General features: G+C 42.1%; 1 protein-coding gene across 3 annotated transcripts in view; it reads right to left on the bottom strand.

Annotated features, from left to right (window-relative positions):
* The window catches only part of MARCHF1 (membrane associated ring-CH-type finger 1), a 338,074-nt gene that overhangs the window by 19,190 nt on the left and 299,448 nt on the right, over window positions 1-19,436 (bottom strand). For all 3 annotated transcript variants that reach the window (XR_006380939.1, XM_044224785.1, XM_044224786.1), the window contains one exon: window positions 9,911-10,058. Coding sequence is in view for 2 of the 3 variants with exons in the window: in XM_044224785.1 (XP_044080720.1) it covers window positions 9,911-10,058 (148 nt within the window). In the remaining variant the exon portion in view is untranslated. The remainder of the gene's footprint in view (window positions 1-9,910; window positions 10,059-19,436) is intronic.

Raw genomic sequence — 19,436 nt, forward strand, 5'->3', positions numbered from 1 at the left:
GTACACAATAAGGAAGGGTGGTAGGAAAGAGAAGGCACAAAATCTTGTTCCTTGTGGATCCTTTGTGTAAAGAAGGAGTTCTTTGTCCTCACTGATACATATTGGAAGTTGGAACCTGAACTTGGAAATGCCAAGAGCACAGAGGTGTTTATACTGGCCCAGGTTGGAAGAGGAATTTGGAAAATCCAACTTGAAGCCATTCTCCCATCTGTTCATTTCTCTGAAACCCAAGGACTGTATGTACTTCTTTCTTTGTGCTTGGGATCTTTCTTCAGGAGTTTCTGTAAGTTTAGGAATTAACTATTTACATCGCTTCCTCCTAAACGTTAACGGGAAAGCACTGCTTAGAAATTCTTGGGCGGGAATTGAAGGAGCTTAGAGGAGTAGATTTTCTGCCCACAACCATTTTTCTTCCTTCCTTCTCTCCTTCCAGATTTTATTTGTCAGAGAGAGAGAGAGAGCGCGCGCGCGAGAGAGAGAGAGAGAGAGAGAGAGAATAAGCAGGGGGAGTGGCAGGCAGAGGAAGAGCGAGAAACAGACTCCCCACTGAGCAGGAAGCCCAACACAGGGCTCGATCCCAAGACTCCCAGGACGCTGAGCTGAAGGCAGGTGCTTAACCAACTGAACCACCCAGGCATCCTTGTCCACAACAATTTTCTAAGGAAATGGAAGTCTTCTCTCGTCCCTCAGATAAATAGATAAATTTGACTCTATTAAATAGAGTCAAATATTAGATTTGACTAATAGATCTAGTAGATCTATTAGTCAAATAGGTAATAGATAAATTCTTTAAATAGAAAGATAGAAATTCTTTAAATAGAAAGAAAGATATTCTTTAAATAGAAAGATAAATTCTTTAAATAAATTCTTTAAATTCTTTAAATAGAAATTCTTCCAGGCCTCCTTTCTCTAATTGCGTGTATGTGATGCGGTCCTGGAGGGCTGCACTATCTTCCCTAGACAATCAGCATGCTAATAGGTTTTCTGTGAAAGGCTTAAGATGGGTCTGTAGATTTGACCTGTGATATGATATTGAAGACTTCATAAAGTAGAGTTAGATGAATCAAAATGCCACATTATATCTGCCTGAATGTGCACTGCTACCAGAGCCCCAGAAACCAGCCCTCAGTTTGTAGGGAAGTTTATTTAAAGAGCAAGTAAAACTCTGTCAGGCAAAGAAAAGCAAATGCAGCTTTCAGCTCATCATAGGTTCTTGGGATTCTGAGTCTGTGAAAGATTCTTCTAGGAAGCCAGAGAGAAAAACTTGGGGATACCAGATAAAGTAACTATTTCTAGAATTTGAATAAAAAATAAAAATGAATGAAAGTGCAATTTGTAAATTGTTTTTTCACATACAAAAATTCCTTCAGATATTCCTCATTGCATTTTCCATTGGGATCGGGTGAGGAGACATGGATTGGGACTACTTAAGGGCACTTCCCCCTCAGGAACCTGAGACTATAGCTTATTTATAAACTGTCTTTTATCTAATTTACAATCACTATTTCTTCATCTTCATTCCCAGAAGCCCCCTCCTTCCTAAGAAATACCTATATCCCAAATAATTGAAACTTTTACTCAATTTCTTTGCAGGCCAAACCCCAACAGGGTATCACTTATTACAGTTAATGGCTTCCCAAAGACTTTTCCTGTGTAAAATCACCACTCATTCCTGAGGATTATGGTCTTTGTTTGTTTGTTTTAGATAGCCCAACATGGGAGTCGAACTTAACCACAATTCTGAGAGCAAGACCTGAGCCGAGTTCAAGAGTCAGATGCTCAACAGACTGAGCCACCCCAGGGGCCCCAAGCATTATGGGTTTAACGCCTAACAATCAGCCACTTCAGTCTTTACATCTTCATCCTAATTCAGATCGTTGTTTTATTTCCTTGAGGTATTGAGAGCCTGTTATCTGGTATTCTCTTTGGTCTCAGTTTGCTCATCGTTGGTAGCTTGTTCAGAAATACTCCCATTTGGCTCTTTCCTCCCTGTAACTGGGTCCTTTGGTTCCCATCCCCTCTCTCCTTGACTCTGGCTGTGGCCACACATGACTTGTTTGGGCCAGTAGGACAATAGCAAATACAACACATCAGACACTTCCCAGTTGTTCCCCTTGTGTGTGTGGTTTCCTCTCTTGCTATTCTTTTAAACACTAAGAGCCATGTAAAGAAGGCAGGACCATCAAGTCTTATGTGATGAAAAACACAGCTCAGTTATTTGTATCATCTGGCCAACAGCGTGCCCACTGCGAGACAGGTAGAGGAGGCCCTGCTGATGATACAGCAGCCAGCCCATGTGCCAGCTCTTGGCAGACACAGAGGTGAACCCTCGGAGAGCAGCCAGGCAGGCCCTGGCCAGGAGAAACATTCAGCCAGTCTGCAGAATTCAGCCTGCAATACATGCGTGTGGTTTGAAGTCAGTAAGTTTGGGGATAGTTTGTGATACGGCAGAAGATAACTGATGAGTTAAAAATGAAGGTAGTGGTAGTATTTACCTCAGCAGGCTGTCAGTGTGGATTAAATGAATAGTTCTTGACGTAGAAGGTGCTGTGTAAATGCAGGTTATTGTTGCTGAGTGATTTAAATGCTACGTATCTTTGGCTGCTCTGAGTTGTAGATCAAGAGCAAAGCTTTCCCTGGTGCCTACAACTAAGACCTTTCTGACTTGGATGGGCTTCAAGCTTTGGATGTCCCATCTGGACTCCAGGCAATGAAAATCTCCAGAACGAGGGGAGAAGAAAGTCCAGTCAGCTGCCAGACAGGCCGCGGTATTTAGTCTGCACTCCAGCTCCTCACCCTGTGGCGCTGGGCATCCTTCCCAGCTGGTAATTCCCTTCACAGAGAAAAGCTCGGAAATCTCACTGAATATCAACGAAAAGGTCCTGAAATGTTGGTCCTGAAAAAGTGGAACTGTGTGTATTATTTGTTAGGGAATATTGATGCCACACTTTCAGACTACAAGAGCAATGGTTTGTAAACTGGGATGGATCTATTTTTGACTCAAACTCATTTACTGTCTAGCTATATTGTTTCTCATAAAATATATTTCCCAGCTCTCTCCACTGGAGGAACACATGCAGGGTCACCTGTAACATCTTCTTTCTTTCTTTTCTCTTTAAGGCAAATTGGGTAAACCATTAAGCTCCCAGGTGGGTGTTTATAGTAAAGCTGCAGATGAGGCAAATTACTTCCTCATCTTTAAAACAGTGATCTCTACACTCTCCTCCATCTTTTAAATTGAGACTCTCAGAGTATTCTGCCTATCTTATGTAGCACTTCATGTAAGTGGAGACACCGGGAGTGTGCTGTGTCTAAAAAGACTTAAGCAGCAGAAGAGAACCTGTCTCATTTATCAGCTGCAGGGACAATATATATTTAGAAAATGCATCTCATCGGTAAGTTGGGGTATTTTTGGCTGGGTGTTTAGGTTATGCAGAGTTATAAAATGTGTTTGTGTAAGGGTGTGTCTGAGTGGTAGGGCTGGGTGGGGGGTGGGTTTCTCCTTTTGTCCTGGTTGCTTCTCTTTGGTTGCATAAATTATTAAAAAAAAAAAAACTGTTTCACATATTTGTAACATGTTTCTTAGTTTGTTTTAATGGTAATATTCAACATGAGTAAAGATACGAATACACAAATATATACAAATATGAATATATATAACAAAAATACATAAATATATTTAAATTATGCAAATATATATGTGCAGTGTTTGTATAAACACAGTGTTTCAGTTTATTTGACGCAAGGTCAAGTTCTTGGTGTCTTTGAAAAATGACTCAGAAAGAACCTTTGAAGGGTATTCAGTCCAACTTAGGTTTACAAATGAGAAATTTGAGTGTCAGAGTGGTTATTTCATTCAAGGTAAGTGGTCCGTGACCAAGGCAGAACTAGACCCTGGCCTTCTAACAAGGAGCTCAAGTCAGTGTTTATCATATTTGGCTTAACAGTAACAGCACATATAATTACATATAAAAAGGAATGCTTAACCAGCAGGGCTCAAAGGAACACATTGTATGAATTGCTGGGAAGTGATTTTGAAGACCTCCTCGAAGCAGATGTTAACAGTGAAAGAATATAGCGCCAGCCATAGTCGTCATCTGCTGGGGTCCGCCAGAGCTGGCAGCAGTTCTCTGAACCTCTAGCAATACTAAATGCTCCCTGAATAACGAAGCAAGGCCCTTGCCCTGGAGATAACGCAGAGGCTCACAAGTGAGTCAGTTATATGAAAAAAAAAATTATGTCAGTCCCTTGCGGTATACGCATTTAAATAGTTCTGAGGCAAGGCTAAAATCTGCACCTGCCCTAGGATTTCAATTATATGTGAAATCTAAAAAACAAAACTAAACAAACAAAAGCCAGAAATAGACTGATGAATACAGAGCACAAACTGTGGTTGCCAGAGGGGAGGGGTGGGAGGAAAGCGGGAGCAGGTGAGGGGAGGCATCGAGTCCCACTTACAAGAAGTCACGGGGATGACAAGGGCAGCAGAGGGATTACTACAGGCCAGTGATAGCTTTGTGTGGTGACAGATGGTAACTGCCCTTAACTGTGCGAGCATTTGGAAATCACAGAGTTGTCTAATCACGCTGCTGTACATGTTAAACATATTCTGTCAGCTGTACTTCCACTGAAAACTGATCTGCACCTACAATCTCTCTACCAGTATAAACGGTTGTGTTTTCCTGGTCTGTGTTTCTGTCTCCCCCCCCACCCCCACCCCCAATGCACAAATAGTATACTGGAGCATTTTTTAGAGTATGTAAAGATAAGGCAGAGGGAGGATTGCTCTCCCAAATTAGTGCTGGCGATGGGTAATCCAGGGTGTTAAAATTTTAAATACCGAGACTATGGTTTTTTGTTTTTTGTTTTTGTTTTTTTTTTAAATTTCTTTTTCATTACAGGTGATAGAAAAGTAAAAGAGCAGGGTGGTGCCTGAGTGGCTCAGTGGGTTAAAGCCTCTGCCTTTGGCTCAGGTCATGATCTCAGGGTCCTGGGATGGAGCCCTGCATGGGGCTCTCTGCTCAGCAGGGAGCCTGCTTCTCTCTCTCTCTCTGCCTGCCTCTCTGCCTACTTGTGATCTGTCTGTCGAATAAATAAATAAATTCTTTAAAAAAATTTTTTTTAAAAAAGTGAAAGAGCTGTCGGCAGCAGACTTATTTAATTTAAAAGAACAACCATTAAAAACACATGAAGAATTTTTTTTCTCTCCACTATTGTTATTACAATACAAAAAATTTTGCTGTTTTATATTCAACCTCAATTTGGGTTAAAGGAGGACAATTTGTACCTCGTCAAGTGTTTTTGAAGGTTTTCAAGGCAGATTTAAAATATTTTGGCTTTTAAATTAAGCAGTTTTTTCAAATTTTAAAAGTAAATCCAGGCTTAGCCCTCACAGTCCCGAAGTGCCAAAGGGAATTGAACATAATCTCAACTGACAGAGATGCCCACATGACCCATGAAATGTGAACTTTGGGAAGTCACGTTTTAAATACAACTTGGACATAAGGACAGATAATTCCCTTTGCAGAAGTCACTATAGTTTCCATTGGAAATTACCCGAGTTAGGAGCTGTCCTCCTGGCCAGTGGCTCTGGAGGGGTAGTCATGGACACTGCTTCCTGATAAATACCTTCCTTCTTAATTCAAAAGCCCTGAAGAGCTTTTGAAGACAAAAGTTATCTCATTTTCACTTGCTGTTAAGAAACTGAAAATAACTTTGAAAAGTGTACAATAGAAAGCTGACCCTTGACTATATATAAAGCCGGCCTTTGGTTATCATTCAAGCTCTTCTTTTGGGAAATCTGACTGAGGGCCCCGAATGACAATTCTTTGGGAGACTCTGGTCTGAGATCCTGCATCCCCTCACGACTGAGAAAGGAAAAAGCAAAAACATTTTGAAGAAAAATCCTAAAAGAAAGATAAAAGATAGGAAAGTGTGGGTCTGAGGCATTCACACTTCATCATTCCTTCTACAAAGTTGACTGGTACCCTCGGTGCAGTGTTCACCAGATGTGCTGGTGATGAGCAAGACAGACACTGCGGGGCCTGCTCTGAGCTCTTTCTATTGGTGTCAGGAGAACTACAATTAAATGAGCAACTACAGTGGTGTGTGGTAAGTTCCCTGGTAGGGCAGAGCTTCGTAGCATGTCTGAAAAAGAATGACATAAGGGATAATTAAAGCTAAATCTCTGGGGATGAGACTCAGGCTTTGTAGGGTCTAGAAACTCCTGGTAATTCAAATATGCAGTCAAAAATTGAGTCATTGGGGTGGGGCAGGTTAAGTGTAGGATGCTAGGTGAGCACATGGTTCTCAACACTTAGAGGACATCAGAATCACCTCTTCACTTCTTTTTTTTTTTTTTTTTAAGATTTTATTTGTTTGACAGAAAGAGATCACAAGTAGAGAGAGAGAGGAAGGAACAGGCTCTCTGCCTAACAGAGAGCCCAATGCAGGACTTGATCCCGGGACCCTGAGATCATGACCTGAGCTGAAGGCAGAGGCTTAACCCACTGAGCCACCCAGGCAGCCCACCTCTTCCCTTCTTAAGCACAAATGCTGGGCTCCATCCTCAGAATTTCTGATCCATAAGACTGGGGTGTGGAGAGGCCAAGAATTTCCATTTCTAACAAGTGCCCAGTGATGTGGATTCCGTGGGTCCCGAGGACCACATTTTGAGAACCACTGTGGTAGTACCAATTATTCTAGCTGAGAGAGCCGAACCAGGTGTCCCAGAAGGGTGATATTTGAGGTAAACTGCAAACACTGATGGGGGTTAGGGAGGTGTGTGAGAACACAGAAACACTGTCTGAGTGTGTGGTGGGCAGAAGATGGAGAAAAGGTTTCATTCAGAGGGAAATATTGGGCAAGGGTCCAGAAATAGATCTGCAGGGCTGACGGAATGTTCACAATAAATGGCTACAACCAGATCATGGCGGGGTGGGGTGGGGACAGTACAGTCCCACTGAAGAATGTGGGATGTGTTTTAAGAGTAATGACTAGGTATAGGGTGTAATGAGATACATAAATTTTTTGTAAATTTGCAGTGAGTACATTATTGAGCTTGGGTTAAAGATGGACAGAAATGGAGAAAGTCCAGTAAAGAAGCTGTTGCAGTTTTCAAGTAAAAGAGGAGAGTTTGCAAAAGGATGAGAGCAGTGGGAAAGGAGAGCAGGACAGATTCCAGAGGCCCATGAGGTAGAATAATAGGATCTGGTTACTGAATGAGGGTGGAAGCAGGGGAGAGGGAGATGAGGAATGAAAACCTGACTGGATTTGGTAACAGGTGTTAGTAATGTCTCTCCACAGGTGTTAGGGTGGTCAGTGGCAGTAGAAGATGATCTTGGACCCACTAAGTTTGGGGTGCTTGGAAAAGCCTTATTTATTTAAAAAAAATTAAGATTTTATTTATTTTTTTGACAGAGAGAGACAGCAAGAGAGGGAACACAAGCAGGGGAAGTGGGAGAGGTAGAATAGGCTTCCCAAAGAGCAGAGAGCCCGATCCTAGACCCTGGGATCAGGACCTGAGTCAAAGACAGATGCTTAATGACTGAGCCACCCACGTATCGCTTGGAATACCTTTAAATGGAGAGGTTCAGGAGGTAGATGCATGATCTGGATGGAGTTCAGTATGAGCTGGAGATAAATGTGTGGCTTGGTTGCCAGCATGGAAATGGCAACGGAAGGCGTGGGTATCCAAGGGGACTAGAGAATGAGCAGGTAGAATGAGATAAATGGAAGGAAGATTGGGTTCATGGGTTTCTTGGGTTCTGGAGACTCTGATGGCTGAAACTGAGATAGTCCTGTTCACTGCAGGATGAATGATCCTACTCTGTCTCAGAGGTAGGGTTGAGTAATGTGAGAGAGAGAGGTTCGGAACTGTCTACATATGAAGGATTCGTGATTGCTCCTTGTTATGTCTAGGACAGGAGCCTTTAATCTTCCTCCCCTGCATGTGGCTAGAAGAGACCACGAGGAGCTCTGCAGGCTGGTACCGCCAGACCCCATCAGGGTGACCGCTGGGGGAAGGCAAGGCTACCCCGGGGCCGATTTAGGATTCTCAAACACTGAACTCTAAACCAGACCTCTAAAGATAGAAAGCCTCTGGCTGCCAGATCTGCCTTTGCCCTTGAGGAAAACACTTGAGGCCTAAGATCTACTCTGGGTGAGCTCGAGGTGGGGACGGTGGTGGGGCGCCTCTTTGTTTTCCCATACATACAGGACTGCTGTGTGTACGGCACACTTTCTGTTACTTAGTCTGGGGCCGTACCTGTAACTATAGGGACTTGGGTTAAATAAAAAGGGGAAGGGGGCCCTATCCTCAGGAAACTTATTAATAGGGATTTAACAGACATTTTTTAATCCAGTATGTCAGGAATAATGTAGAACGTAGTTATAAACGTTCTAAAATTGTAGATGTCAATGTAATAGTCAACTGAAAAACAACAAAACCTCCCGCACCTGTTTTCTAGCTTTTATTCTCATTCAGGAGAGAGCGAGAACTGCAGGTCCGTCACCCACCTCCCCACCCCTCCCGCCCACACTCACACTTAAACTACGAAAACCACGTCCCCGCGCATCCAACCAAACAGATCCTCACAGTCCCTTCATCCCGCGGGGCTTCTGCAGCGCCCCGGAGAGCGCTTGCCGCTGCTCACTGCTGCCACCATGCGGGCAAGCGTAAGCATGGAACGTCCGTCCCTTCCGTTACTGAATCCAGACAAAGAAATGCAGAATAACAACTTTCCCTATTGATATTCTTTTCCCTCTTTCATTCCCTCACTTCCTCTCCCCTTTTTCTTGTCTTTTTCTTTCTTTCGGTTTTTCTTTTCTTTTCTTTCTTTCTTTCTTTTTTTTTTTTTTTTGAGGGAGGCACACTTTAGAACACTATAAACTTACAGTATTAGCATCTGAACAATTTCTCTTTTTAAATTCACCAGTGGCCTAATATTGTGGGATTTTTTTTTCAGGGTGAACGGTGGGGGTGGTTCAGGTAATTTTCCTCACTTTTTTTACCAGCTTTGATTTAGGCCACACACAGAAGCGGATAGAGCCTGATGAGAAATGAGCTGAGTACCAAAAGTAAAGATAAACCACCTCTTTTCCCCTCTATTTCAAAGAACCTATCCATTTCAGATGTTGGAATCTGTCTTAAGGATTTTTAAATGTCTTTCTTTGCCGATTTGACATCATCCTTCACAATTTAACTCAGCATGGCTTAAATTTCAAACAATAGTGTTAATCTACTCAATCAAATTATATGGTACTAATTAATAAACTACAACACATTCTCTACCAGAGTATCACCTTACTCATGTTTTAAAAGAAGCAACAACTATGGTGAATTAAATAAAATGAAAAAAAAAAAAAAACCCTTCCACTTTCACAACTGTCTTTTTTTTTCTTTCTTTTTTTTTTTTTAAAGATTTTTATTTATTTATTTGATAGACAGAGATCACAAGCAGGCAGAGAGACAGGCAGAGAGAGACAGGGGAATGCAGGCTCCCCGCTGAGCGGAGAGCCCGATGCGGGGCTCGATCCCAGGACCCTGAGACCATGACCTGAGCCGAAGGCAGAGGCTTAACCCACTGAGCCACCCAGGTGCCCCTCAACTGTTAGTCTTTTCACATCAGGCAGAACAGGATCCTTAGCTCCTGGAAAGCCTGAAGTGATGGATGGTTTCTCTATATTTGTCCCTACTGATTTATTGGACTTGATAAATCTTGTATCTCAGCTGGGGAACCCTGGATATCTGATCCAAGTATTTATAACATAATTGGAGAAGACAATTGCTGGTACTGTTTTTTGCTGGTGTATCACACTTGAAGACCTAACAGGGAAATAGGATCCCCGCCCACCTCTGGTGTCACCAGAGAATCCAAGAGGAGAAAAAGGAAATGAGACGTGCTCTTACCATTATCGTTGCCTTGCTTGATTTCCTCTGCCGTCCGATCTATTAATACATACAAAGACCAAACCACACAGGTGATCGCAATTACGTGGAATGTGACTGAGCAGAATATTTTCCTCCTTTCGCTCGTGGTCATCTGTAGTTTCTCCCACTGTAATCATAAATGAATCACACAACACTGAGTTTCTTTTTTCTTTTTTTTTTTTTTAAATTTTATTTATTTATTTGACAGATCACAAGTAGGCAGAGAGACAGGCAGAGAGAGGGGGGGAAGCAGGCTCCCTGCTGAGAAGAGACCACCCCCCCCCATGTGGGGCTCAATCCCAGGACCCTGGGATCATGACCAGAGCTGAAAGCAGAGGCTTTAACCCACTGAGCCACCCAGGTGCCCCAACACTGAGTTTCTAGCTAGGGAATTTTGCTCTCCATTTATATCCCAGACATACACCACGAATAGAGGAAAAACATAAAATATCCACAATTTCACACAACATGACAACATTCAAATAAGTCTTATGTGGCAAAGATATGGAATCATAACCCCTGGAGTTATATATAACTTAAATATATATTAAAATGAAAACAAATATCTTCCTGTTCTCCGAACAAATTAAATCAAGTAATTTCTGTTTCACTAGCCTGTAGTCTCCTTATTTGTGACACAGATGAGGTAGTTTTACAGTTGGACAATTTTTAGAAAACATTTCCTTTCAGGTTTCTGTATATCACCTCCTTGTGGTACTAGATTATAAGTAGTAATAAATAGACTCTTCCTGGATGAATACTTAACTGAATACAGTGTTGCCTTCTTGAACATATACATTAACAAGTGTTTGAATGGCTGAATAATATCTATGAGAGAAAGTTACCATTTGCTAACAGCCCTTGTTCTAGAGAACACATTTTATCATCTAGGTAATGGGAGAAAAATCATCCTTTGAAGCATAGTCTGCTGCTACTATTACTCTCAAAATCACTGTCCCTTAGTCAAACACTCCTCAGAAAGTAGAGGGCTGCTCCCTCCAGGGACAGAAGAGGGCCACAATTTCTTTTTTTTAAGATTTTATTTATTTGACAGAGAGAGAGATCACAAGTAGGCAGAGAGGCAGGCAGAAAGAGAGATGGGGAAGCAGACTCCCTGCCCAGCAGAGAGCCCGTTGTGGGGCTCGATCCCAGGACCCTGAAATCATGACCTGAGCTGAAGGCAGAGAGGCTTTAACCCACTGAGCCACACAGGCACCCTGAGGGCCACAATTTTTACATTGTCAAGTTCAGGTTTATGAAGGAATGTGTCCATTATTTACTTTGGAGAAACACACTCTCAAAATCTGAATGCCTTGACACCTACTGTATCATTTCATTTCTGTGTTAGGAATTGTGTCTTTAGTTTTCTTTGCACTATTTCTTTCTTTTTTTTTATTACCATATAATGTATTATTTGTTTCAGGGGTACAGGTCTGTGATTCATCAGGCTTACACAATTCACAGCACTCACCATATAGCACATACCCTCCCTGATGTCGATAACCCAGCCACCTCATCCCTCCCCTACAACCCCCCAACAACCCTCAGTTTGTTTCCTGAGATTATGAGTCTCTTATGGTTTGTCTCCGTCTCTGGTTTCATCTTGTTCCATTTTTCCCTTCCTTCTCGTATGATCCTTTGTCTTGTTTCTCAAATTCTGAGATCATATGATAATTGCCTTTCTCTGATTAACTTATTTCACTTAGCATAATACCCTCTAGTTCCATCCATGCTGTTGCAAATGGCAAGATTTCAGGTTTTGTTTTGTTTTTTTGATGGCTTTTTGTACTAATTCTAAAGAAAAATCAAATCCCTGTGATCTTATTGGAGGTGAACTGATGGGTCAAACTTTTAAGAAATCATCATATTTTCCATTCTTATTATGCTCTCACTAAAGCAAAAGCTTTAGAACTTCAGAGGACCCTATTCCTTTACCAGGGCTCCCACATATAATTCCATGCCCAACTCAGCCAAAGGCAAGAGGGCATATGTTACTGCTCTGTAAGTCCTGGCCGTGTCACCCACTTGGAGACATGAGTGAAATTGCTTAACTTCTTTGGGCCAGTTTCCTCATCTCCACAAGTGGCAGATTGTGGCATAGGTTGTGATGGAGAGGTTTGGGAGGAGGATACATTCTTCCCTTTTTCCTTTCCCAACAGACTCATTCTGTGAGGGTTGGCATCTTGCCCAGCTAGAAGCTGCTTTTCAACCTTCCCCAGCAGAAGTGGGCAATGACTGGTTCCCACCAATGAGATGAGATGGCTATCTACTGGGGTATCGAGTTTTTGTCTTCCAGACACAGGAGCTGCCCCTTCTTCCTACTTTGTTACCTGGAATTCATAATTAATGATGGGAGTCCCAACAGCCACCTTGCAACCTCAAGGAAAAGTCGTGAGAACTGGGGAGACCTCAGTCCAATAAGCCATGTTTCATTTCTAGATGCCCACTTATATGGGAGGAAAATAAAGCTCTGCCTGATTGAGCCATTGCTTTTTAGGACTCAGCTAGAAGAAATGCAATTCACAATAAATGCAATTTATTGTGTCAAATGCAATTCCTGATAAAAGAATTAAATGAATACTTCCTAACTTCCCTTCCAGTCTGACAATTAAGATCCTATAATTTCATTAGTAAGAAAAGTACAGGACTTAGTGCCTGATCATCATGCTCCAGAAAGCTTGGGAAACACTTTAGAGAAATAAATGTTTCATTTCCAAACACCATCCATTCCCCTCCTGCTGGATCTTCGTCAACACGGTTTTCCTTGTAAGGGGCTCTTAGAGCGAAATAAAAAATTTACACTTCACCTTGTACTTTTTTTCCCTTAAACTATATTTTGTATATTATTCCAAATAAATAATGGAGAAATCTTGGTAATGCAGCTCTGGGAAAACCAGGTGCTTCAATCTAGGATCTGTTTTTAATTAATCAGCATTGAACTGAGAAGATTTTAGTATGTGTATTTTAGCTTTTATCCTAAGTTCGCTCCAATTTTGTGAAAGATTTATTTTTGGAATTCTTTTTTGTCACCCATCCATTGTCACGTTCATCTGAATAGCCTAATTATAAAATAGAATATTATCATTTGGCAATAGCATTTTGTGATTTAATAACTTTTGTGAATTACCTTCTAGTCAATAAAAAATGCAGGATGGTGCAGAAAAGTGGCTTTACATATTCAAATTTCCCAAATGTTCCAAGGGAATGAAAATACTTTCAGTACACAGAATATCCAGACCAAATCAACAGTCATTTGCAAAACTGGTTTGAAAAAGAACCTTAAGAATTGTGTCTTCTTTGATCTAAGGAGCGTCTTGACGGAGTGGCTGAAACACATTCTTCAAATGTAATGAGCCTCAGAGAAAGAAATATCCATGCGGCTGACAGGGCTGGACCACGCCATTTGTAAAGACTCCTTCTGCTTCCAGACACTAGACTCTCCTAAGCTGTCACTTCCTGAGCTTCCCAGTGAAGTGTAAAGGGACCATCAGACTCTCCTGCTTTCCCTTATAAATTCTTACAGGACTGCTCCGGAATTGGAGGCAGCACACAGGTAAGTGCAATGCCACAGCGCCCTCTGCCTAAAGACGACATCACTGCACGCAGTACTCAGCACAGAGCGCCAACAGCAATCCCTGTGTTTTGTAAAATGTTCAGCCATCTCCTCGTGTTTTCACGTTTGTAGCTGAAGTGTGAATACATTTTTCAAGGCTCCGCACTGAGGAATGGATCTAGAGGGCAAGGATAGAAATCTTACTTTAACAAAACTGCCGTGAAGGGGCTCTGATTTAATATTTGGGATGCTGAAATGTAAATACCACTTCACCCAAGGTTTTGTGACAGGACAGTGATAATCTGTCCTGATGCACACAGCCTTTGTGCCCCCTGTCCAGTTTTATGAAGCAGTGTGTGCCGAGGTCCACATGAGCCCAGGTGTGATGTCGACCTTTGGGATCTCTCTGAAGGGACGGACGAGAGCTTTCCCCGTGTCAGGTGGCCGGGTGGGTTAGCTCGGCAGCCGTGTCAGCCTGGCCTGGGCACTTGTTCCGGGTGCAAATTCTCATTTGGAGAGTTCTCCTAAGTCCACTTAGGAGAGGACTCTGTGTTGGCCTGGCGCACAGGCACGCAGAAAATGTTAGCACTTGTTCTGTCACAGATGACACACAGCTCTCTGTGCCTCATTTTTGCCTCCTGGCTGCAGGGCCGTGGGCCATTGTCTTTCTTCCTCAGGTTACTCAGGCTCCTGTCAAATATCCGTCCCCAAGTCCCTCAGTTTTAAGAGGACACATGTGTCGCCAGGCGTACTCAAGGAAGCTGGTGTAGCTGAGAAGCCAGCAGACCCCTTTCCTGCCCTGAGGGGCAAGGGACAGCCATGCACCACAACACACCACTCTGATTTCTTCAGCTCTTTATGCTGGCAACTGTCTTGCCTGGCCCCCATCTGTCGGCAGGTCCTCTTTAACTCGTTCAAAATGGGGGATAAGCTAAAGTGGGCCAAGCCAGTTTCACAAAATCTTAGCACCTCTGACACAGGTGATCTTGCACATTGCTGTAGGCTTTACAATCTTTAGGTCTTTGGTATTTATGTTATTGTTCTTGCCCTTTGGTTCCTTACTGAAACCCCTCAACAATAGAAAGAATTGAGCAGAGCTCTGTTATTCACTCAGAAATATATAACTAGATTTGTTCTGAGGACTTCCAAATTGGAGTACAAATTGATGCAAACATTGTTTCTGTGCAATTTTCCATTCATGCTCACTAAATCAAACTGTGCAGGTTTTCTGGTTATAATTACTTGTATTTGCATTCTGTCCTAAAATATAAAATAAAAAATACCATCCAATAAGAATGCTGTCAATCTTCGTATCAGTGGAGAATAAATGCAGTTCACTTGCACAATAGCAAGGTATAAGGGCTGGGGACTGCTTTACTCCTCCATTTCCTCTTCTTCCTTGACGTAGTTCCAACTACATTTTCTAACTTTTTAAAAAAATTTATTTTATTTTCAGTGTTCCCGAATTCATTGTTTATGCACCACACCCAGTGCTCCATGCAATACGTGCCCTCCTTAATACCCACCACCAGGCTCACCCAACCCCCACCCTTCTCCCCTCCAAAACCCTCAGTTTGTTTCTTAACAGCTTTAGCAATCAGAATTATCAGCAAGCCTATTGAATGATGGAGCAAATAGCAACCACTAGGTGGCGCCAGGTCCACATCATAAGAGTAACCAAGCCTTCTCCCTGCGGAGACTCAGGAGCTCCCAGCTCTTTCTGGTCATTTCAGCAACCCGGCATAAATGCAAAACCACACCTAACTGTCCCTCCTGGTCATAACACTTTAAAAATTCTGAACCTACTGATCATATGGTAGAGTTTTACTGTATGTGCGTGAAAATAATACCCGGGACAGCACATCTAAAGTTGATTACATTATCTGCAAGCTTTAGTAAGATGCACTCTACTGGAGGATAGCAAGTAAACCCTGCCAAAGTTCTGAAGCTTCCTTTACTGGTGAAGTTTCTAGAGGGCCCACTGGTGTGGGGCAGTGGTTCTCCCCCCCCCACCAAGATTTTATTTATTTGACAGAGCAAGAGAGCACAAGCAGGGGAAGTGAAGTGAGAGAGGGAGAAGCAGGTTCCCTGCTTCAGCAGGGAGCCGGATGAGGAGCTCCATCCCAGAACCCTGAGATCCTGACCTGAGCTGAAGGCAGAGGCTTAACTGACTGAGCCACCCAAGCACCCCTCTTTTTTTTTTTTTTTTTTTTGATGGAAGAATAGTTGACACGTTACATTAGTTCGAGGTGTACAATATAGTGAGTGATTCACAAGTCTATACATACCCTCTGCTCACCACAAGTGTAGCTACCATCTGTCACCATACACTATTATTAGGCCATTGACTATATTGTATCCTTATGCTGTACCTGCCGGTGACTTAGTCATTCCATAACTGAAAGCCCGTACATCCCACACTCCTGATCCGCCCGCCCTCCTTTCCGCAACCATCAGTCTGTTCTCTGTATGGAAGGTCTGTTTCCCAAGGCAGGGGTTCTTAAAAAGTGTTCACCGGAAGCATCAGCTTGGGTCTTGTTAGTGTTAAATTAATTGAAGAAGGAGGCCACCGGGCTCAGGTGGCTCTAATGGCACGGCAACCTGCCGAAGCCAACCCAAATCTAACCCTCTACATGCCGGAAGGCGCCGAAATGGAAACCTAAGGACAAGCAGTCACCAGCAGCCAACGAGACTATGAGCTTCCTCCAGACAGACGACTCCCTCTCCCGGCTCCTGCACCTTCTCTGTACGTCTCTCCCCTGGATCCCGTGGAGAAAGCTCTCCCAACACTTTCTGGTTCTGGCCTGCCTGACTCAAACTAGTTTTGTTCAGCTAAACTCTCAAATATTTTAATATGCCCGAGTTGATCTTTTTAACATTGGAAATGTAAAGTTTGGGGCCCGCACGGGACTTACTGAATCAGAAACTCTGAAGGCGGGGTCACGTGATTCCGATGCAAGGTGGACCTTGAGAAGCACCTGTCTCCTGACACTCGGCAGAGTTGAATGGCATCTAGGCTAGAAAGAGCACTTGCCACTCCCTGTCATAAACTAATTAGTAGCCCAGGAAAGGGAGCTCAGCAAACCAGTTTGGTTACCTGGCTGTGATACAAATATTTCAGGTTGAATAAAACAAAAAAATCAGTGAATTTGTTTGGAATAAAATAATTCGATGTTAGCTCATTAATCACTAAACGCTTTCATATTTTATTTATTTATTTAAAACTATTTCATTTTTAATTTTAATTTGCATATTAGTGTTACGGCACATGAGAACATATTAAAATCTGATTTTCTTAGTTATAATTCAAATACCGTGGGAGAGAACCAAACAACAGACTCTTCACATTTATGAGGCATAACTCCTGAGACCTTAATGAATCCTCAAGTTCACAGATATTCCTTGGTAAATCCATTTCTCTCTTAAAAATGGATTGAAAAACCCTGAAAGAAAATTGTGACCTCTTCAGGCTTTAGGTGATGTATCTTTTTAAGCACTTTATTTATTTATTTGTCAGAGAGATAGAGAGAGCGCACAAGCAGTGGGAGTGGCAGGGGCAGAGGGAGAAGCAGGCTCCCTGGTGAGCAAGGATCCTGATAGGAGACTCAATCCCAGGACCCTGGGATCATGACCGAGCCAGAGGCAGATGCCGAATCGACTGAGCCACCCAGGTGTCCCTCTTTTCGTGACATTTCTACAAACTTTATAAATGGGAAACAAGACAACCAGACTGAGATGTGGAGGGTGGATAGTTGGCTCAGCTCACTGATGAGTTAGGGTGCTCATTATCTGACACAAGTCAGAAAGCATCCACGACTCAAACTTGTCCCTCAAGAGAATTACAAATAACCATGCCCGTGGATCTCCTGGTTTTCCTACCAAGATCCCAAACTTCAAGTGCTATATCCATAAACGTCCTGTGTGACTACTCTAATCTCTTGAAATCATCCTCCCCCTCCCCTACAGTTCCCTCTTCCACTTTGGGTCCACCTCCGATACAGCTGATTTAACATCTTTCATGCATGGTTCCATGTGAAGGGGAATTCTCTATTTTTGGTTGAATGAAGCTCCTCTGTTTCTCCTGACAACAGGACAGGAGGAATGGTCTTGTACTGCAAGAGGGTTTAGGACCTATATCCCCAAAAATATGCAAGAGCAAAGAGTGAGGGGTGGGTCATGTGTCCAGATGAACCTTCCAAACCTCCAGTGAAATGCAAGTATAGGATTAACAGCTGCCATCTTGGGGATCAGGTGAGCACATGCTGATTTAGAGTTGGGGGAAACAATCATGGATACCCAGGTTGGGTAAAGATAATATAAGTAACTGGCAGTCTCTGAGAGAAATGGTTTATACATTTTTTCCACAAAGAGGAGGAACACCTGGGAATCCGAATCAATGGCTACATTTTACTACCACTCAGTTTGTCTCCCTTGGGATTTAGAGTTGCTGAATAATGGACATTACCTGAACATGGAGGGCAATAAAAATTATTCAGTTTAATAAAAAATATTCAGTTCTAGGAATCTTGTAGAAGTAGAAGTAGTTGTCAGACTTGGCTGTCTAACAGAATCCTCTGGGAGCTAATTCCCAATCTCTACACCAAGGCCTGGCTGAATCCAGCACTGAGAAATGAGCTATGCAGTTTCAAAGTTTACTATGTCTGATATTCGAGGGGCACTTGTTTAAAAAAAAAAAAAAAACAAAACAAAACGAGGGCTCTGGGTTCAAATTCTGACTCTACCGCTAAGTGCTGTATGATCTTGGGTGAGTTATTTTAATTCTGTTCTTCTATTTCCTTTCCTGTAAATCGTGATAAGAATAATACCTACTTTACAGGGTCAAGTTAAAGTGAATGAAGTACATGTAAGTGCAGATCAGTATCATGTACTTAACAAGAATTTAATAAATGTTAGTGACTATCATAACTTGGAACTTGCAGTGTCACATTCAATTAAATCTCAATTGTCTTTACCTTCTGGATTAATGCATCATGTTGATAACATAACCGAAGGATGAAGAATGGGTGAGCTGGGATTTGTTCACACAAAATTAAGGCAGTCAAAACCACCCATCCCCATCTATTTTCCAAGTACAAATAGATTTGTTTGTATTTCTGAATGATGAATCTCATAGCAGGGAAAAGCAGTCTGTTTTTGTTAACTATTTGTACAAAGAAGGGTAAGTGAATAATTTACTCTTCATAAACTAAGTAGAATCATTCAAAAGGCTGCACAATGATAGCTTCTTTTCTGTTAGGATTGAAAAAAAATACATCACACGTTGCAATATATGCCTGGTTAGTTTTCATTCTTTTTGTTTGAAAATTCAATTCAAAATGTTATGTTAAGACTTCCCCAAAAAATACTGTTCTGGAAGACGATTTTCATAAAAGGCTGAAGAGACTCAACCATTCCAGATAAATGGAAAGCATTAATGTGGGTGTGTGGATTATAATTATGTCTTTCCTGAGTAAAGGAGAAGACGAGAGCCAGCCTGATAGGAAACATCCAGAAACATGACCCTGGGTTGCTATTCTAGCTTCGTGATTGCACAACCCAGGAAATTACCTTCTTGGTAACATGAGAATTGATAAGTGAAAGAAATAGCTTATTCTCCTCAAAAGGTGATTAACTTGGGTTTCTACACACGATGGCTCTTAACATTTGCTTTTCAAAAACAAACTTTTTTTTTTTTTTTTTTTGGGGGGGGGCTGACTGATACAATAGTACTTGACTGAGAAGAGTTGGTATGACTTTACAGCATTTACAATAGTACTTGGAAACAGCCTGGTTAAGTAGAAAAGTAGAGGTGTTCTATCAGGGCAAATCCAAGTTATCACACACACAAAAAATCTAAACATCACCGAAACACCTTTGTAAAGCTCTAGAAGGTGCACTTATTTAAAGCAATAATAGTAAAAATAAACTGTATCAATATGACTGTCACATTAG

Source organism: Neovison vison, chromosome 11 (assembly GCF_020171115.1).
Source record: "Neovison vison isolate M4711 chromosome 11, ASM_NN_V1, whole genome shotgun sequence".
NCBI lineage: Eukaryota > Metazoa > Chordata > Mammalia > Carnivora > Mustelidae > Neogale > Neogale vison.